Genomic DNA, 19,414 nt, shown 5'->3' with positions numbered 1-19,414 from the left:
CGACCGTCTGCTTCGGTCGACCACCGGTGCTCGTCCTACCTTCCAACTGCATCCTCTCTCCTCCCCTCCCCTCCGAACGGCATCTTGCTTCTGGCCACCGGTCCGCAGTTGCGACTGAGATCCCGGTTTGCTGCATGGTTTGTCGTCCTCCTTCCCGGATATCCCGGCGTTGCTAACAGGGTGTTGCGCAACCGGTCTTCCAGGGAAAGAAGAAAATCTCAGCAACAACAACGGATTCCAGTTTCCGACATCAACGTCATTCCACATTTTCCTCCCCCCTACCCCAGAGCCGCTTTCTGTGACCCCCAAGCCTCCAACTATTCCCCGCAACTAGCCGCAATCGCGCGTAACCCGAAATTATGGGCTCGTTTATGGAGGATCTCTGGTCTAGCATCTTTACCCCGGGTCCCACCCCTACCCTCCTCATCGCGACCAACGTCACCTTCGCCGCCCTCCAAGCTCTCCTCTTCGCCCTCCTGCTAGCCACGTATAGCATCCACTTCTTTGTCCTGTCTATCTTGTCTGGCGCTCTATGGTGGTCTATCAACTGGTTCGCTCAGGAGCTGAGACAGGTGCAAGCGGAGGAGGCGGAGAAAAAGAAACAAGCGGAGGAGGAGCCTGCAGAGAGCCAAGCCAAGTCAGACGGCAATCGGAAAACTCCGGGAACTCTTGACAGTGCTGGTAGTGATACCGAAACAGAAATGCTGACGGAGCACAAGGGTGCTGCTGCCACCTCTTCCGCTCCTCGGTCCCTTGCTGCTTCGGCAACTCTTCGGCCCCCAGAAGAACAAGGCGAAGTTCGGAAGCGTCTGAGCGTTAGCGGCGAGAGCTCGGGTTACCAAAGTACCGATAGCGAGTGGGAGAAGGTGGAGGACGGTAAGGCCACTTAGGCGTACACGGGACTAGATGATTGTGAGGGTTTCCTTAATGCGTCAACCTAGGGGCCCGTGTGGCCCGACTTTTCTTGACCATCCTGCGTCGGGCATGAGCCGATCTGGCTCTGTCTTTGCCATACACCACCCCGTCTGTGTTCTATATTGATGTCAGAGAGGCATTCTGTTTGCTGCACCGGCGAGATACCCTATAGATGACTGATACATGCCGGGCAATGGAAAGAATTGTAGACCTGCTACTTGATACTCCGAACTAGAGCAATACAGGATAGTATGACCAGCTTTCCTGCTTCTAGCATTGCTTTCAGCAAAGAAATTGTCCCGCGGCAAAGTGATAAGCCCAGTCTTGCATGTAGTCCGGATATCCGTTTGCCCGCTCAGATGGAGAGAAGAGGGTGTTGTTGATATGATCTCATGCAGAGTTTTGACCCCCGCTTCAAGCTGCAAGGATAAGAGTAACCCCGCCTGAGCACTATGGGTTTGACCAATCTCTCGATGGCTTTAAATTTAAGAGAGACTTGAGTCCTGCTACGCTACAAGTACTGAGGTCTCGACTCCCGACTTGCCTATCTTCTGACTAGGGCGGTGTACGAAGCTTTTCTACAAGCAAAAGCTGTATGTATTTGAAAATCAGTGTATGAACAATTGCTACTATTCAAGAATATGCATGAGAGGCAGCACAGCGGACTTTATCCACTGTAAGATATTAGTACTACTACTATCATCTGAATGGACAGCCCCTCGGATTATATATACTACCCAGTATCTGTTGGAGTAAACCAGGAAATGGCATCAACAGTGCTTGCACAGAGCGCAACACAGTAATCAAGCTCTTGAATATATCTAGCATAGCGACACTTATGCTAGCAAATGCCAATGTAGACCAAGCTCAGCTCTCCATACTGAAGCTTTGATTGCACATTTCCTCTTTCGGAACTCTTATCGATAAGCATGTTCGATGACTAATCACGTTATCCATGATTGTGCCAAACATGCGGCATCAACAAACACCCCTCAAGCCATGGCATCCTGGTGAAAGAGTGCTCTCGGACGCGACTCATACGAATCAATGATGGAGTGAGCCATTGCTGAACCGCCAACATGCCTTCCACAACTACAACCATTCACACCAGCCGCCGACGCGTCTTCAACTCCGTCCTCCCTTCCGCGTCCCTGGAAGATTTCCCATCCGCAGGCCTCGCAATCGGTCCTACAACCTCCACTCTCTTTCCGAATTTCTCGTCCGGTACGAAAGGTCGCGATAGCAGCTCGCAATTTCGATCCTCAGTAGCATCAGATAAAACCGATATCGACGAGCCATGGATGGACCAAGCGACCTTGGACCGCGCCTGGCAGGTTGCGACAACGTTCCTTGCCATTCCAGATTGCGGGTTCGACATACTCTACCGATATGAGGAGATAGGAGAAGCGAAGTTCCTGCGGTTGACAAATCGCGATAGAAAACCTACCCGGGAGGTGATTGAGGCGTTCCAGTACTTGATGAAGCCTTTCACAATGGGATTGGATGTGGCGGAGGATATGGCGCAGAGGAATCTACTGGATTGGTATGCGTATGAGATGCGGAGGCACTTCTTGAAGAATTTTAGGGGTGGGCTGTATAAGGTAGGATTCATAACGAATGTCCTCCCAGTGACGTGCGTGGTACTGATCGTGAGGTGTACAGCTTCTAAACTATCCCCACAAAGAAAGGTTGCTGCATAAGATTGTGGATTGCTTGCAGTTGGCAAGGAGGATATACTTTTCGCACTTGATGGAATATTTGCTGCCGCTTCTGGATACTCCGGATCAGGAGCCTATGTTCGTCAAGCTTCGGACGTCGTTCCATATGATGGTTGCTTATGCGCTGCCGTGGTCATTGAGGTCCACGTTGCTGACTCGTGTGATTACTACCGAGGCCTTGGTTATCTTGGGGATCGATACGTTGGGTGAAGAAAGTGCAGACGAGTCAGAGAGCGTTGATGATATGGAGGTCGATCGGCAATTCTCGGTATCGTACCAGGACTGGCGAAATGAGCCCTCTGTCGATGCCAGGATGATGCTGATGGCCGGAGAGGACGCGCGCGTCAGTGCGTCCCGGGAGACTCTCCTGGTGCTCTTCGATGGGCTACAGATGGTTGGCATGGGCGGCGATAAGGCACAGAAGGTCTTCGCTAGTGTGATGGATACCATGCTGAGCGAATTCATTCGAGCGGCATACACCGGGAAATGGGAAGGACCGTCACTAGTCGTCCAGCACTTACGGCATTGGATTGAGAACGTGTTCGCGCGGCTGGTCGTGCAAGTCCTGGCCATAATCAATGCCCCCGAATCTGGGATGAGGGAACCGAATAGTCTCGATGTGAATCTGAGTGACGTGGAGAAGTGGCAGGAAATTGGGATTGCTCGTCTCGGAGCTCTTCGGGCAGGCGAACTCTTTGATATCATTGTTGAGTGGCCTGCGAGCAGTGGAGCTATTGAAGACTTACGGCACTTTACTACTTATCCAGCAGCGCGATCCCATCTAACGCACTCTTTCATTGCCGTGCTCAATCAGCGATTGCTGCACCCAGGCGCTTCTACTGTCGAGATTCTGCAGGTGTATATCTCGATTATACGGGCATTCAACCTGCTAGACCCTAAGGGGGTGCTTCTAGATCGGATTGCTAGGCCCATTCGAAGATATCTTCGCGACCGCGACGACACAGTCAAGGTCATCGTCGGCGGGCTCTTGTCTGACCCGGCCGATGCTGATGGACAAACCGCTTCTCACACAGACACACTGGTGGAGTTGTCAGCTGAACTGACCAAAGCACACCAGAACTCGCTGCGAGCCGACAGCGGGGAGCTTGACTGGGATGACATGAACTGGGTGCCCGACCCGGTCGACGCGGCGCCAGACTATCGTAAGTCAAAAACGTCAGACGTCATTGGAAGCCTTATCAGTCTGTTTGAGTCCAAGGAAATGTTCGTCAAGGAGATGCAGAATATGTTGGGTGAGCGACTACTACAGAAGCGCGCCGACTTCGACCAGGAGATGTCCGTTCTGGAACTTCTCAAGGTGCGCTTTGGTGATAACGCCTTGCAAGCCTGCGAAGTCATGCTGCGGGACATTTTCGACTCCCGCCGCGTTGACGCCGTTATACGCAATGACCAAGGATTGAGCGGAAAGCGCAAGGCAACGCAAGTGCCAGTTACTCCTGACGGCCGACGAGCACCAGAGGAGGAAGACATGCCAGAGCTTCACGCCAAGATCCTCTCCCACTTCTTCTGGCCTGAGATCCAAGGCCTGGAGTTCAATGTTCCAGAGGAGATTTCCTCGCTCCAGCAGCGGTACGCGCAAGGATTCGGATCGCTGAAGCAGTCGCGCAAGCTCACCTGGCTGAACGGACTCGGACAGGTCACTGTCGAGCTGGATCTCGAGGACCGCGTGTTCATGGACGAGGTTACTACCTGGCAGGCCACGGTGATCTATGCATTCAATTCTCCGTCGGACGAGGCTGTTACTAAGACTACGGATGGACTCGCCGGCGAACTCGGAATGTCGGCTGCACTCGTGCGCAGCGCATGTCTCTTCTGGGTGAGCAAGCGCATCCTCGTGGAAACACAGCGGGATACCTTCCGAGTCCTGGAGGTCCTTCCGAGCGAAGAGGGCGATGCACCAGGCGGAGAGCCCGGGTTATCTGGCGCAGGTGATGTAGAGGATCAGTCTGCTGAAACGGCACAAGCGGCAGCCGAGGCAGATGCAGCCGCGGCAGCAGCCGCGAAAGAAACGGCTGAAGCAGCGGCGATGGAGAAGATGAATCTGTATTGGCAATTCATTGTCGGCATGTTGACCAACCAGGGTGCAATGCCTCTGCAACGGATTGTGATGATGCTGAAGATTGCCGTTCCGGGAGGATTTCCGTACAGCAATGAAGAGCTGCGGGAGTTCCTGGCCGGGATGGTGTCCAAAGGAAAGCTGGAGATTATCAGCGGAGGCAACTACAAGATCGTGCAGTGAATGCATATCATATCTACCTCCTACAGAGGCAAGCTTGTATGAATTACGATTAATGAGGCACATGAGGTATAACATAACTCGAATAACTAATTTAACATGGTATTGAAGCTAAACGTACATATTACAGACATAAATATCATTGAGCCATCCCGAGCCGCTTACTCGGCATCCAAGGGAGCCACCGGGGCCTGATCATCCACCTGGATACCACCTCGCTTCTTCTCATTGCTATCCCAGAACGGCAGCTTCCATCCGCCCTCGCTCTCCGGCGTGGCCAACCACAGCCGCATGAGATGGCGTCTCGGCGTAGGGGGAGCGTGATCAACATAGGCCGTGCGTGCGTGCAGCACATGGGAGTTGGCCAGGAACTGAATATCGCCCACCTCCAGGATCATGTGCAGTTTGACGCGGTTGCAGGTCGCCTCAAGGACCTCGAGGGCCTCCACCTGCGCAGCCGACAGCGGGGGGATGATGCCAGCGTCGGAGAAGCGAGTGAGGGATCGAACATAGTAGGGGTCCCACCTGGAACAGCATCAGCAGAGTCCTCTAAGAGCATCGAAACATAGACACTTACTTGGTATAAACCCGGGGATTGTCCCCACGCTCCAGATAAATCACGCTCGTCTTGATATACTCCTCCTGTCCCTTGCTTGTCTCACCCTTCCGGTCAAAGTACCAGATCGGCTCCGTGAGCGTCTTGAGCACATCCGGGCGCTCCTTCGCCAGGACGTTGTACACATGGTGTGAGGAGACCAGGTCGGACTCGCCGCCCTCCTTGGCGCGGTGGATGCAAAGCAATCCAACGATATCGGAGTCGTCTGCGTGGAAGAATTGTCTACACAATTAGCCGTCTTTCCCCATACACCATTAATTGGTATGGGTGATACACACCTAGCATTCGTACGATAAATCCGAACAGAATCAATCTGCGTCGGATCCTCGCCCAGATCCTTCACATGGCCGAGAACATGACCCCGACTATTCTGGCTAACAAAGTACCCGAGGTACGTGCCAAGACCCATGTACGCGACAGCCGACTTGTGGTTTCCCCATTTCTCCACAGGGAAACCCTTGAAAAGGATGAATCCCTTGCCATCGAGGAGGTCTGCGCGGAGTTCGTGGAGGCGGGCGGCCAGGTTAGGGAGGGGGAAGTTGCTCTACTATCATCAGCACATGGCACATGATACCAATGTGATAGGTATATTTGTGGGTGCACACCTTGCTAATACCAGTAAGGGGAATCTTCGCATTCAAAAACTCATCCGCAGCCCCCGAAAGCTCCTCGATCTCCTCCGCCGTGAACCGATGAGTCCATTTCTCCGGGTTATCGCGGTAATCCTCGGGTCTCCAGACCGTGGGACCGGTGATCTCCTTGGGGAATTTATCGAAGGGACGGATATGTTCGTAGAGAGGGGCGTGCTGGCCCGTGGTTTTCAGTCCATCGGGGAAGACGTCCAGAGGGATCGAGGCGGGTTGTTGTTGAGTTAGAGCCATGTTGGAAGCCAATGGGATAATTAATTAAATAGATGAAATCTTATCAATCGGTGATCAAGCAGATACTAGATGTATTAATGCCAGTAGTAGCAGTAGTAGTGTAGTAGAAAAAAGAAACAACTAGCAGCAGGAAGGAAGATCCCAGGAGTATTTATATACCCCTCATTCCAGATTCCTTCAACCCCTCACTCACATCCTCATCATTCCATTACTACTAACTACTGACTAGTACTTAGTAAGTAGTCTACAACCCCTGGCAAAACGTTCCGAACAGTTCGGAACGATAAGCGATGTAACAATCAGTGGAGGGGAATTGCGTGCTGCAACCTGGCTGCAAGACAAGGGTATAGTCTACGTGTGAAGTGAGCATGGAACCTGCGACTCTCATAGGAGGAGTGCGCCGCGGGCGTCGGCGATCACGAATGTTGATTTGCCGATGGCGCAATCTCGGCTGTGATGTTGTGATGGTGGAAGGGCGGGAAAATGCTTGTGATTTGCAGATTCATCTCTTCAATGAGTCTCTGAGAGGAGAGGGAGTAAGTGGTAGCTTCTAAAGAACTTATATATATATGTTGGTTGTCGATGTGATAGTAACTAGTTCAGTTTGTAGTTGAGGTTCTATGTATGTATCGATCTTATCTATAGTATTACTTACTATTAGGAAGATGATGGGTGGATGGCTAGAACGTGGGTGAGAGTCGGGTAGGAGGGATGATCAGCGGAGAAGTGCCGGTAAAACGGCAGTGAGAATAACTATCTTCTCGGGCGAGAGATGGGATCTTATGTTTCTCATTTATCGGTTGTTTCGAGATGATGGGGTCATAATGGATACTAACTATGGTGGATGTGGATGTGGATGAGGGCATGTGTTTCCCGATCGGGTAGTAGGATCTTCCTGCTGTCAGAGGGATCATCATGTATTTGCATATGCGCTGCATAGGCTGACTGTGTCTGACATGTTGGGATTATAGATTTAATGCTGTCGTTATGTATTTAGTAATTCGGTTCATGCAATTGTTTCACATGGCTCACATGTAGATTTGGGGCAGTAAAGATACGTAAATTTATTTTTGCTTGCGGTGGTTTTCTGCAGTAGTAAGTAGTAGGTAAGACACCTCAAATAGCCGCACTATTAACTGATTAACAATAGCTCTGAAGCTATATATGTTGCTAAAGAGATCTATAAGATGATATATAGAGTTAGTCGCTAATTCGACCTGAAAAATAGGCTAAGGCAGAGGCAGAAACAAGCTCCAAATATGTAACTAGCCATAACGCTTGATATGAATCTGTTTATATACTATATTACAGCTCAACCTATCACAACAACAGGTTGTGTAGTGTAATGGTTATCACTCTGGATTCTGATTCCAGCAATCCCGGTTCGATCCCGGGCACGACCTTTTTGTATTCCGCAGAATACCTGCTCATGACTGCGTTCAATTTTGTTTTTGTTCTTGACTTGACCTCTTTATCCCAAGTCTCCAGCGCATCTACCATCCTAATCGGCGCAAAAGAATCAAACTTATGAGCAACATCTGACCAACTAACCTCCGGCACCAACAGGTAGTCGGCGGAGCGCCGCAATGACAACCGATTCTGCCACCTGCTCCAAGGCGGTCAAAGAGTGTACAGATTGCTGACTCATTTTTTCGGAGCTGTTCAAAAATCCATCCGCCTATATCCGCTTATATCCGCACTTTTTTCTGCGAGGTTGACTAGGTTCTGCCGCTTCTGGCGGTCAACAGAGCGGTCACACCGAGCAGTACTTTGCTCCGCTGGCGGTCGCCACGATAAGCACTGGAATAAACTTGATCCCACGTCATTCGGCATTGACATTGAGGGGCCCATCCCTGCCACCAAGTACCACTTCTCAACCCATCAGAGGTGATTTGGAGATCATCCTATCTAGATGAAATGCCTGTGACATTCATAGTACATACCGTGCATCCCCGGCGGCTACCCTTTCAATAATCAAGCACCTACCTCTAGATGAGACCTCTTTCTTCCTCCGCTTGAGCACCCCACTCAATCAGTAGCTACCCACTTATCTCAGGCGAAGGTACGAGCCGATGGCGGACGTCCTGCGACGAAGAGGAATATACAAGACCCATTGGATACATCCGCTCTCGCAGGGTTAGTATAGCTTCCTACTACATCCTCATTTTCTATGTTATTGGTGTGATATAATCACGCCAATTACTAAAACCGGCATTCTAAAACACACCAAAGCCCTAGGAATAGCATACAGACAAACCTCCCTGGAGACTCTATCTGCAAAGGCGGGAGTAGCGTATAGTTATACAGTAGATTTTGCGGGTACATCTATCAAAAGGCGGGTGAGTATATTCCTCTATCACCCTTGAAGGTGAGTTGTGGATTAAGTTGAAATTAACACTGTTTGGATTGTTTAGTATCCTCGTGTCGTTGAAGGACGAATCCAGTGAGTATACCTAATATCATCCACACAATATGAACATGATCATATTTGATATATATTGACTTATCATGCAAGAGGAACAACCCCCCACCTCTCAACCAAAGACAAGGCCGACGGCCAAAAAGTCGTCACGGTGGGATTCCATGCCCGAAATGGAACAAGATATCTGTCCATCCACGCTCATGGCGACGGCACCTGGAAAGAGTTTCTTTCGCGAGCGGGAAAGGCTGTTTCGCGCAAGGATAGTTTCCCGCGGAGATTGAATAGATCTTGTTGATTATGGGGAGTGTTTCAGTAGTAGTAGTAGTAGTAGTGACTGTGCTTTGAACAGCTTTTGATTGATTTTAGCGTCATGGTATCCAATTTTGATAAGGCTTATTGTTTGCTCTACTTGTATCTTCAACTTGTCTGTATGCATGCCATGTGGAAGCTTCAATAGACAAGCTTTTAATGGGTAGCAATTATTCACACTTTCGAGGAATCTATATTTCATTCGGAGTCACTTGCTTGAGTCGGATTGTATTAGCAGCATTTTCCAGATATAAGCATGGGAACAATAACTTACTATCTATCTTGCTCCGATGAAAGCAATGGCTATCACAAACACGTGGGACCTAGAAAAAGTAGACTTTACCATGAGATGACCCCCGAAGTTCCGATATACACTTCCCGAACCAGTAGAACGACTTCTTTTCCATCCTAATTCCATCTCGCATTTCATGCTACTAGTATCGTCAGCTTTCCTGCTTCCACAAGAGATGACAAATACATAATCATGTTATCTATAATTATTAGTTGTTTCGGAGAATTACAGAAAGCCAAGTTGTCTTTATGTTAATCAGAAGAAAGCAAGTGGTATTACTAGATTATTATGAAGAACGTGATCTCATATGATATGACCATCATATCCCAACCGAAACTTATGTAGTATTACATACGTAGCGAACTATATCCGCAATACATGAACAGCAAACTAAGAATAGTATCAAAAACAAGGTCAAGGTCGTACTTAAACTTTCTCTATCATGGACGGTGGCTAATCGAGGCGTTAAGGTTATCGAAGCGTGGTTATATATATCAGGATGACTTAGTACTCCGTAGATATGACATGGTTATTATCACTTAATCTTAGAAACCAAAAGATGACTTGAAGTTAATCTGTTCATCCAAATCGATCTTCACCTGTTTGACTGGTATATTCTCCGTAAATGATCACATTACCGGGCAGAATGACCAACCAACCTCAACTCTGTTCGCAATACCCTCCCGAATCGGAGAGATAAAAACCCTAAAAGCAGCACTCGCATCTCGATCTCCTACCGAATGAGGCAACTCGATCCCCCCCAACAGATCCACACACAACTCTTGCCTTATCAAAGATAAAATGATAACGCCGCTTTTACAAGGGCAGTCGCTCACAGAGGTGCTCACACAGCACACGCACCTTGGGAACTTCGGTCACGCCCGGATTCTCTTTACTAGCTTGCTAGTCAGCAAATCACTGCAACAACCCACGTGACTAAATGCTCTTTAAACCGCGCGCAAACTAAAACGCTGTGGTAACTGATACAACCCTAGCTGTTCAGTTTTCTGTCCTTGGTTTTACATTCTCAAAACGTGAATAACACACCGAACAACCACCCCCACTTCTTCTCCTTTTTATGCTTGGTTAGTTTAATGGAAGGATAATTGTTATTACATGATCAATGGTTCTTATTTCTTTTTTATTTTATTCTGTAGTTTTTTTTTCCTTGGATGGGTTGCTGGTCATCTAGTACGAAATATTATCTATACTGCATAGAGGCCTAAGAATAGTATAAGGCACGCCCATGGGCTCTGGTATGTTGATAGTTCTGGGATCTCCTCGGTTCGAGATATGCTTGTTAATATAAGATTATGATACGGACGAGCCCCATCGCAGGAATGTGACAGTACAGTGAGTCGAAGCTTCGAGTTTGGAATTACTCCGCTTCAACAGAACTGATTCGAAAGAAAAGAATGTTCAGTAATATCAAAGTAGCAGCAAATGTTGAGTCCATGGAAAGAAAGACACGAGCCAAATTTGCCGACTAATAGAAAAGTTCAATCGCGTCCAGAATCTAGAACGGTCAATAACCGAAAAACTATCCGAGAAAGGGGGACGGCAACGTACAAAGAATGGACTGAGATAGTCATCTCCCGTATGACCCGACGCAACTGCAATCGACACGTTGTTGAGACCAGCGAGTAGATTGCCCGCCGGAATGAGGCATTCATAGACCTCTCCATAGCCACGGTAAGCGCCGTGGGTGACGCTGCGGGTGTCAATGGAGTTAGGGCTATCCGGGGTGCCGCAGTCGTCGTCGTTAACGGTGATTTCCGGTCTGCCACCGGCATAATAGATGGTGGTTGCGACACGAATCGTCGCGGTCGAATTCAGCGCCTTATCCAGAGAAAACTGGATCGCGGCTGGGCTATTGATCTCCTTCCAAAGACACATGGGAAAGTCGCCAACCTCATGTTTGCCCACGACAAACGTTCCGGGATTCCAATCCGACATACGGGTATCGGACGGGCGCATGCGAAGGAATTTATCGCCGTTGAGGAACTCAAACGGCTGACCGTCGTAGTTGCCAAGCTAGAATATGGTCTTTCTATCTTGCGTGAGCACCGTACTGGTCGCCTGGATATCTTTTGTTGTGGTGGCCCCAGCGGAGGGGATGGAAACTGTGGCGGTAGCGGCAACAAACTCCTCCTGGTAGAGAGTCATCGTGTAGGTCCCGGCAGGGATATGCTTCGCTGTGAAGGTTCCATTATCCCCTGCTGTAGCCCAAAATTGATGATCGGTGTTATTCAGGCCGATTACTGCCGCAAATCCTTCTTCAACTCCGGTGGTGCGTCCGGTCAAGACACCCCTGCCGGTCGAATTGAGGTAACCCTTGAGGCCGAGGTTAGCATAGAAGGAAACATTGAGGCTATCCACTTTGGGGACGCTGGATCCAAAATGGAGCAAGTATGGGCCGTGGAATCGGTATCGGTAGAAAGGGTCCATCTGCACGTGGCCAGAGTTCATGTAGTACGACAGCGCATTGTAAGTTCCACCATAGTTCAGATCGATATCACGGTGAAAGGGTCCTCCGGAGCCCTTCTCTCGACTTTGCACCAGAGGTACTACCATGCAGGCATAGACCTCGTCACTATAAGCACAGTATCTCTGGTCTTCCGTCGCGCGATTGGACGACTAGTACTAGGATGATGGTTAGAAAAGCCATCGCAATCGGGCACATGAACCTGCCTTGCCGTGAGTGAGACCGTCAGGTCCGAGCCAGACGTCCTTCTCCATGACAGTTCCTGAACTCAGTGTATCGGACACGGTCCCTTCCGGCCAGGATCCAGTGAGGTTGTAGAGGCGGTAAAGAAAGCGCAACTCCCCGATGGATGGTTCCGAAACAGTATAGGTACCCTGGTAGATGATGCTATCGCCATCCTTGATGAAATAGTTAGTCAGGTCAAAGTCATCATCGTCTGCCACCACCGAGACGACCACTACATCACCTAGACTTATCATTCAGCACACGAAGTTCCTTGCGGGTAACAAGAGGGTTCTCTCCCCTTACCGATGGTTTCATAGGAGACTGTAGCAGTATTCAGACCGGATGCAATGTTGGATTTCTGTTCCGCCGTGACATACTGGGCGCCGTCGTAAACAATGCTCGTAATGGTGCCGTCTGTTTTGGCGATGGAAACAACGAAGGAAGGACGTGATCCTGTATCCACGGTGACTGCATCGTCGGATTCTGTGACGTTAAGGGCACCAACAGCGGTGGCCCATAAAAAGACCCAGATAAGAAGTAACCACGGCATCATGGTTAATGTAATCGAGATGATGGTCATAGGATTGATTGTGTTTAATCACAGGCTTTTCTGCAGCTCTCTTAATGTGCTTATGTAGTCGCCCATGGTGGTGTCACGCTATACTTCGTGTCTGTCAGGGGCTGTAGCTCGGCTGCCATAGAACTGCATACTAACTCGTCCCGAGGCGTATATATGGGGCGGTTACGTGGTAGACGAGGCCCACCAGTTGCTCCTTTGCGGACATCTCCGGATGCTATTCTCGACCCATTTGCCGCCAACGATAGACCCTTCCTTTTCCTTTTCTGGGGCCCTCGCTTGCTCGCTTGCGAGGAACACTGGATCAGGGACGAATCACTGCCAATGAAAATGCCGCGTAGATCAAATCCAAGGTGACTTTGTCAGGGCTCTTATTGGTGGCACGAAGCTAGTTAGTTTCAGATATACATTCGGTTTAAATCAAACGTAAGACTTGTATAACACGATCTTTCAGTTGCAGGGTTGATTGAGAAATAAGTAGGGAAACACGGTCGGTCCCATGCATCATGAGTAATGTAATCAGACAATGAGCTGCCGGGGATTGACTACGTCTACCAAAATACAACAATCAATGCAACCAAAGCAATCCAATTCTATGTAAGTAATACATATAAGAGAGAACAAAACATCTACTCTATCTAGATATTTGAGGTAAGTATAGCCTCACTTATCATATTTACTACAGCAGGCTAGCCAGAATTGCGGTATCTAGTCCGCTTCTATATAGCTTCAGTAGCTTTCTATCAGATTTAGTATTTGATACAGCTAGCTAAAGTGCTTTATTCTTATAGAACTAAAGTATTCATTTGAAGAGGTCACGTTCTTATTCTAAACAACTCCCATCGGGAATGAATCAAACAAGGTTCAATATTGGATGTTTTTGGGCGATTTAAAGTGATTAAGGGTCCCGGCGGTTCGTTGACATTGATCGACTTTAGTCTGGCACAGTTTAGTTGGGTCATATGACCAACACATGTAAACTGCCACACGCCCTCAAGTATTTACTCAGGACACGCACTTATTGTGCTCACTTCCACGCTCCGGGTGGCTCAGTGAGCAAAAAGCAGCGCCAAATTCAACCTAAAGTGGAAAGGGAAAGAGAAAGTCGTTGGGTTTAATGCAGTCCAGTAGATTTGTATCAGGCATGATTTACCCCTCACCACTCTCCTTCCCTCACCCCTCAACAAGCCTATAAACACACTACGCACTCACACACAGAACAATATGAGAACCCAGAAACACCTCCACATCGCCGTTCTGGACGCGGACGCCCCAGTTCCGAACGTCTACTACGCGCGCGGTCTATATAGTACCCAATTTCGCAAGCTTCTCCGGGCTGCTGCGGGGCGGATTGCAGAAGAACCAGGAAGAGATGAAGATATTGAAATCCACACCACTGCGTTCGATACTCTCGGTGGCCAGTTGCCGTCGCTGGCGAGTTTGAGCACGCAGCCTACTGCCACAGTGACCAAAGCGGGGGAGGTTATCAACCCGCTTGCTTTGCCTATCACCGGCATCTTGATTACGGGGTCAGTGGCGTCCGCGTATGGTGCAGAGTACCGGTCATGGGTGGCGCCGCTGCTGGAGTTTATTACCACTGTATACGAACAGTATCCTCATGTGCGGATCTTTGGAAGTTGTTTTGGTCATCAGGCACTCGCAGAGGCTTTGCTCGCCGGGCCTGCTTCGGCGAATGAGGTCAAGGTGGGATGCTGTCCCTATGGAAAAGAGGCCGGTCTGGCGCAGGTCGAACTCACCAAGGGGTTCGTGAACGCATTTCCCTGCTTAAAGGGAAAACGCATGCTGAAGCTGCAGATGATCCATGGGGATTGGGTGACGGTGGAGTCGTCACCGGAGAAAGCGCTTCCCTCACCGTGGATGAACATCGGGGGGACCAAGCTCTGCCCTATTCAGGGCTTGTATTGCCCAGGACGTGTCCTGTCCTATCAAGGGCACTTTGAGTTCGACTCCTTTGTCAATCGAGAGACGTGTATCGATTTTGGAGGGAGACTCGGGTGGTCGAAAGAGCTCATCGAGCAGTATGTGACGGCGATCGGAGACGTGGACGGGAACGGGGATGATTCCAAGCTAGCCGCCGAGGTGCTGGTAAGATTCTTTGCGGGGGAAGATGGTGCACATACCAAGGAAGGCATGAATAAGGCGCAGGGCGAAAAGAGCCTAGGAGTAGGTAACCTGATTGCAAGTCTGGTGGGCCAGTTGGTAGGTGGGAGCTGGTGGACAGCATAGATGTTCTGGAATGGGTTTCCAAGATAAGATGAAACGGCACCATCTATTCATAATTCAAAACTAGACCAACGTTCAAAATATTCGTAAATGCGACCCATGTAAATCATTCAAAGACATAAACCAAAATTCGTCATGATCAAAAAAACACCAATGCCACCTTGTAGTATATATACCCGCCCAGCGTTGTTGTATACCTACCAAACACCCAGAATCCCAGATTTTCATAAGATTTCCTTATCATGGCATGTGAGAATCATGGTCGGGCCAGCCCTTCAATAACTCGTTCCGAGATATAAACAGTCAAGGGCGACATCATATACTCATCGACCACTGGGTGATGCTCGTGTGCCTGGCTCATTGTCATTGCTCCATAATTTTTGAGTAACCGTGCACCCCAAAGCCATTAATCGTAACATCCGTAAAACATAAAATTTGGTCAAAAGCTCACCAGAGTGAAACGTTTCACTCTGAAGACACCAAAGATGAGCAATATATTCACCTGAAGTCGAGCTGGAAAGCTTTCCATTTTCCACCTACAGTGCGGCACCGAGGACAGCCTCGGGGACTGGGATAGCTGGTCGGTCCATGCGACATCGCGCTGCCCGGACTCGACGTCACATTCCTAAAGGATGCGGGCGGACTGCTGATGAACAATCCAACACACTCTCGGCACACGCCGCAAATGCACTCTGTGCAGGCATAGCATTCATTCAGTGCCCACGGGCGTTTGCAACTGGCACAATAAATTTGAATCTCCTTGTTGCGATATGATGCTGGGGTGGGGTTTGAAAACCGATGATGCTGGCGCTGGGATGCAGAAGCAGGATACATATTCAACACTGGGCTAGACTCGTTGTTGGTGCTCATGTGACTTGAGAATGCATAGGTCTTCCCTGAGGCTGTCGATGCCGAATCCAGCGAGGATTCGATGGAAGGAAATGGCTCCAAATCACTGTCCCGACTGCGTGCGCTATCAAACGGGGGTGGGGTCAGAGACTTGTGCAGGGGTGATGCCGCATAGGAGTGAGGCGGGAAAGGCCGATGAGCAGTCGGTGGCGGCAGTCCGGGTGAGGATTGAAAAGCCGGTGGTAACGACGATCGGGGATTGCCGACCGAAGGCGCTGAAGTAATATTGGAGATCAACGGGGGCATCGTAGGCGACCGACCAACCTGTGACTGAAGCTTAGCACATGGTTCTGAGCCTAGACTGCGAAAAAAGCAGGCACCTACATCCGAGTTATGATCGTCATCTGCTTCTGTGGCCGAGGTAGCTGCTTCAATCAAGTCTTCCCAGCGCTTGCCTTGAGCCCATGCTGCAGTCTGTGGCTCCGCAGACAGCGCCTTGCGATCGCCCAGACTCGGGCGCCGGCCGTATTCCTTCGATCTAGTCCGCTCATGTTTCGGTTTTCTGGCTCTAGAAATGGACGACTTGCGAGGACGGGGAAGCTTGTCTCTATGCTGAATGGGAGGCAGAGTGGACGAGCGACCGGGCGGGGAGTGCGTCAGAATGGACGGAAGAAGCTCGCGAGGACGAGGGGACGAGAAGGGAGGCAGCGATGCCTCCTGCTTGAAATGCTCTCGCAAGGAAGGCAATTCAACCGATCGCAGACGGTCTCGGTCGTTGTCCGAGTGAGTCTCCTAGGCGCACCAGTTAGGCAAACTTCGCTTTTCTACTGCTCACAAAGTAGTCTAGCATACCATGTCCGTATCCCAGTCGGATGCCAGACGGTTATGGTGCAATTGAGCCAATGCGACGGCGGCGGTGGCTGCCGCGGGGTGAGTCTCGTCAACGCCCCGCGGGGTTGCCGGCGAGCTAGCGTCAGCAACGTAGATATCCCGATCAGCGACTTCTATAGCCCAGTCAGTCCAGGTTCTGGGAGCCACACATTGCAGCCATAATGACCGACCATTGCGTCGCCGAGATGGAGCTTGAGTTGAAGGAGATAGATGGGCCCGCTGATCTGGAGGGGTGGTCACCATCAAGATGAAGCTCTCCTCGGTCGCCGGGAGCTTCGGAATGTAGTGGTTCGGGTGGGCTCTCCGGATGTGCTCCTGCATGGAGCGATAGCGCTTCTCCTGAAGGGCAGAAAAAACATGTTAACCACCAACATCAAGCTCGGATAATAGTGCGACAGCTGATTATGTAGTTTTCCTCTTCAACTTGCGCCGCACTGCTCCTCGTACAGAGGCGCAGGCTGCTTGCTGACCATTGCATGAAAGTGGGGCTCGGATCGATAGCGGGCGGGAAGAACAAGCAGCAGGAGGGAAGCTGAGAGGGAGGGGAACAGGCGAGCTGAAGGAGAAGTACTACTCACACCCAGACATCTCTTCCGACAATTGGAGCCATCGTTATTCTTCAACGGACACACCACTTCATTGTTGACGTCGGTGACCGAGAAGGAGCTGGTTAGCGATGCTCGCGGCGGCATGGTCTGCATGGATCCGTCCTGGCGGGGTTGGTCTGAGGGTCAAGCCAGCGAGGCCAGCACAAGCACACAAGCAAGCTTGAATGGGAGCACTGAACTAGATAGAATCAAGGTCAATTCGATGTGGCACGGTCAACCCTCCCAACGCATGCTCCAGAGCAAAGAAAGTATAGAAGCTATGAGGATGTAAAGGGATCTGAAGAGGCGAAAAGATGAGGAAAGAAAAAGATCGGGGAAAGAGGTGAATCCGTGGTCGAGAAAGCTAGACGGCAAGTAATAGAGTGTATGAGTAATATGGAGTTGCTGTCCAGGCTGAGCTATTCTTTTTCGGAGCCAGTTGCGGTACTAAGATGTAGTGAGACTGTAGTATACTCCGAAGCAACAGCAGCAGCAACAGCAGCAGCAGCAGTACTACTAGTAGGAAGTAGTCAAAAGCACGTCCGGCGTAGTGGCAGGAAACTAAAGCATCACAATCGAGGAATCGGTCAGGTCCAGGAAGGGGGAGGGGGTAGGCCGAGTAGAGGTCTTGTCCAGCCCAAAGCTAGTCTGGGAATGGCCTAGTGGCCTCGAAAAAAAGAAAATTGACAGCCAAAGGATTGGGGGATGGCAAGGACCCACTAGGCAAAAGAAGAGAAATCTGACCTAAAAAATCAAAAAAAGGGAAGGAAAAAAGAGAAAATGAAGAAAAGAGGCGACCAGCAGGCGACTGTCTGGAGGGGGAAAAACAAAAAAGGGAGGGTGGGAATGGTAATCCTCTTACAAATTACATGGTTTTACATACAATACCAGAGAAAAAAGTCAAAAGCGGAAGGCAGAACGAAAAGAAGAAAAGAAAAAGAAAAAGTGGGAAGATTTAGTCCGAAGCACTCCGACCGCGTGGCTTGTCCCATGTAGCTTAGACTGGCTAGGATGATCGGAGCATCCAGGATTAGTGAACAATCCAGAAAACGTCCTCGTGCATCAGTAAATGGACTTGTAGGTCTCGAGGTGCTGGGATAAGGTATCACGGAGCACTGGATCGGGTGACACGATAAGCATACTAGAGCCCGTACCGCGGATGAGAGGCAAAAAAGAGGGAAGCTCACGGGCAAGATAACGGACATCCGACGAGAGCTAGCTTCTTGGGGGATTGTAGGTAGGAGTAACTCCACGGCTGGCTTGGTAGCTACATAGGTATCCAGGATCCAGTTATTACTAGACCACTACATGGAGCTACGGTGATAGCTTGTTAGCCAAGCAGCAGGAGAAGGTCTTTCGCGCCATTTTAATCCGATCAATCCCTATGAGGCATTATCATCCTGGTGGTGGTACAACATGTGCTCTTTTCGGTATTACCATTTCGTACTGCGGTGGTATCTGATGCCGATTGCGCCTATCGATAAAGTGTGGGACAGCGCGATATCCGCACACATGAATTTCGGTCCTCGCTTCGTCGCGAACATTACTCTTTTGGTAGAGTTAATTTTTAGCTGAAAAGATGCTAATCAAAATCCTGTTCTTCACTGCCTTTTTTAGCACTATTATTTATTTCTATCATAGGTTAGGAATGTTCTTATTACACAGTGAGGCACGCTGAGTAGAAGGCTTCGGGTCCGGATCTACTCTGCTGATAAGTCTGTGACACTTACACTCCACTGGAGCTCAGAGATGGGTCAAGCTTACATTACCATACCGGAGCCAAAGGAGGGGTGGCATGGGGAAGGGGCACTTCCTTCCTAGTTGGGATGACGGACACCTCCGTATCTCAGTCAGAGTTATAAGGAAGTACAGTACATGACTCCTCGGCAAGGACTGCCAGCGGTCACCCTATGTGATCCGTGCGATTCATGTCCGAGTGAAAAGGGCAAACAGCTGAACTTAGACGGGCTTGGTCGACCGAGACTTCCGTTCCTTAGACAGATGCAGGTTGGCTGGCTAAAGTTGGTCGAGTACCATACATACATACCATACGGTATGGTCACGGTGACCAGCGCTTCGGGAATGCCGGTGGAACCCCTCCATTCTTGAGGGGGTTGCGACAGCTGCAGCATAAGTAGCATTGACT

General features: G+C 49.8%; 8 protein-coding genes and 1 non-coding gene across 9 annotated transcripts; 6 read left to right on the top strand and 3 right to left on the bottom strand.

Moving 5' to 3' along the window:
• Positions 1 to 359: 359 nt before the first annotated feature.
• On the top strand, positions 360 to 890 carry ASPBRDRAFT_25514 (V-type ATPase assembly factor PKR1; the record flags this gene model as incomplete). The annotated part of the gene is made up of 1 exon (XM_067622182.1): positions 360 to 890. One exon carries the CDS (start codon positions 360 to 362, stop codon positions 888 to 890), a length of 531 nt encoding a protein of 176 aa, XP_067485146.1.
• A 1,104-nt stretch (positions 891 to 1,994) lies between these two features.
• Positions 1,995 to 4,893, top strand: ASPBRDRAFT_191163 (anaphase promoting complex subunit 2; the record flags this gene model as incomplete). The annotated part of the gene is made up of 2 exons (XM_067620331.1): positions 1,995 to 2,516; positions 2,578 to 4,893. 2 exons carry the CDS (start codon positions 1,995 to 1,997, stop codon positions 4,891 to 4,893), a joined length of 2,838 nt encoding a protein of 945 aa, XP_067485145.1.
• A 158-nt stretch (positions 4,894 to 5,051) lies between these two features.
• Positions 5,052 to 6,387, bottom strand: ASPBRDRAFT_112148 (TauD/TfdA family dioxygenase; the record flags this gene model as incomplete). The annotated part of the gene is made up of 4 exons (XM_067616627.1): positions 5,052 to 5,415; positions 5,468 to 5,728; positions 5,785 to 6,050; positions 6,112 to 6,387. 4 exons carry the CDS (start codon positions 6,385 to 6,387, stop codon positions 5,052 to 5,054), a joined length of 1,167 nt encoding a protein of 388 aa, XP_067485144.1.
• Positions 6,388 to 7,718: 1,331 nt separating this feature from the next.
• ASPBRDRAFT_t24 lies at positions 7,719 to 7,790 on the top strand. Its single transcript has one exon. It is a non-coding gene; the product is annotated as a tRNA-Gln (tRNA).
• Positions 7,791 to 8,206: 416 nt separating this feature from the next.
• On the top strand, positions 8,207 to 9,326 carry ASPBRDRAFT_37130 (uncharacterized protein). The gene is made up of 4 exons (XM_067623664.1): positions 8,207 to 8,523; positions 8,620 to 8,726; positions 8,802 to 8,830; positions 8,903 to 9,326. Exons 1-4 carry the CDS (start codon positions 8,460 to 8,462, stop codon positions 9,102 to 9,104), a joined length of 402 nt encoding a protein of 133 aa, XP_067485143.1. The 5' UTR covers positions 8,207 to 8,459; the 3' UTR covers positions 9,105 to 9,326.
• Positions 9,327 to 10,896: 1,570 nt separating this feature from the next.
• On the bottom strand, positions 10,897 to 12,670 carry ASPBRDRAFT_191161 (uncharacterized protein; the record flags this gene model as incomplete). Its single annotated transcript, XM_067620330.1, has 5 exons — positions 10,897 to 10,926; positions 10,980 to 11,423; positions 11,478 to 12,047; positions 12,138 to 12,361; positions 12,424 to 12,670. The coding sequence occupies 5 exons, from the start codon at positions 12,668 to 12,670 to the stop codon at positions 10,897 to 10,899; spliced, it is 1,515 nt and encodes a 504-aa protein (XP_067485142.1).
• A 1,251-nt stretch (positions 12,671 to 13,921) lies between these two features.
• Positions 13,922 to 14,944, top strand: ASPBRDRAFT_191160 (uncharacterized protein; the record flags this gene model as incomplete). Its single annotated transcript, XM_067620329.1, has 1 exon — positions 13,922 to 14,944. One exon carries the CDS (start codon positions 13,922 to 13,924, stop codon positions 14,942 to 14,944), a length of 1,023 nt encoding a protein of 340 aa, XP_067485141.1.
• Positions 14,945 to 15,191: 247 nt separating this feature from the next.
• On the bottom strand, positions 15,192 to 17,518 carry rfeD (putative transcription factor RfeD). Its single transcript, XM_067622143.1, has 4 exons — positions 17,260 to 17,518; positions 16,643 to 17,020; positions 16,175 to 16,579; positions 15,192 to 16,114 (listed from the first exon to the last, which is right to left on the bottom strand). Exons 1-4 carry the CDS (start codon positions 17,380 to 17,382, stop codon positions 15,440 to 15,442), a joined length of 1,581 nt encoding a protein of 526 aa, XP_067485140.1. The 5' UTR covers positions 17,383 to 17,518; the 3' UTR covers positions 15,192 to 15,439.
• A 1,166-nt stretch (positions 17,519 to 18,684) lies between these two features.
• Positions 18,685 to 19,406, top strand: ASPBRDRAFT_71185 (uncharacterized protein; the record flags this gene model as incomplete). The annotated part of the gene is made up of 3 exons (XM_067629115.1): positions 18,685 to 18,822; positions 19,016 to 19,123; positions 19,266 to 19,406. 3 exons carry the CDS (start codon positions 18,685 to 18,687, stop codon positions 19,404 to 19,406), a joined length of 387 nt encoding a protein of 128 aa, XP_067485139.1.
• Positions 19,407 to 19,414: the final 8 nt, after the last annotated feature.

This window comes from Aspergillus brasiliensis, assembly GCF_001889945.1.
Source record: "Aspergillus brasiliensis CBS 101740 unplaced genomic scaffold ASPBRscaffold_1, whole genome shotgun sequence".
Classification (NCBI taxonomy): Eukaryota; Fungi; Ascomycota; class Eurotiomycetes; order Eurotiales; family Aspergillaceae; genus Aspergillus; species Aspergillus brasiliensis.
Note: the sequence above shows the minus strand (reverse complement) of the source record. Positions and strands in the feature narration are given on the sequence as shown.

Bases quoted from the DNA above. Each gene is read 5' to 3' on its own strand.
- ASPBRDRAFT_37130 (XM_067623664.1), top strand. From the start codon at position 8,460: ATGGCGGACGTCCTGCGACGAAGAGGAATATACAAGACCCATTGGATA. The intron at 8,727-8,801 runs GTGAGTATATTC...TGGATTGTTTAG, and splicing joins GTACATCTATCAAAAGGCGG to TATCCTCGTGTCGTTGAAGG. The intron at 8,831-8,902 runs GTGAGTATACCT...TTATCATGCAAG, and splicing joins GTCGTTGAAGGACGAATCCA to AGGAACAACCCCCCACCTCT.
- rfeD (XM_067622143.1), bottom strand. From the start codon at position 17,382: ATGCAGACCATGCCGCCGCGAGCATCGCTAACCAGCTCCTTCTCGGTC. The intron at 17,021-17,259 runs GTGAGTAGTACT...TCTGCCCTTCAG, and splicing joins GTCGGAAGAGATGTCTGGGT to GAGAAGCGCTATCGCTCCAT. The intron at 16,580-16,642 runs GTATGCTAGACT...TGCGCCTAGGAG, and splicing joins CCGACTGGGATACGGACATG to ACTCACTCGGACAACGACCG.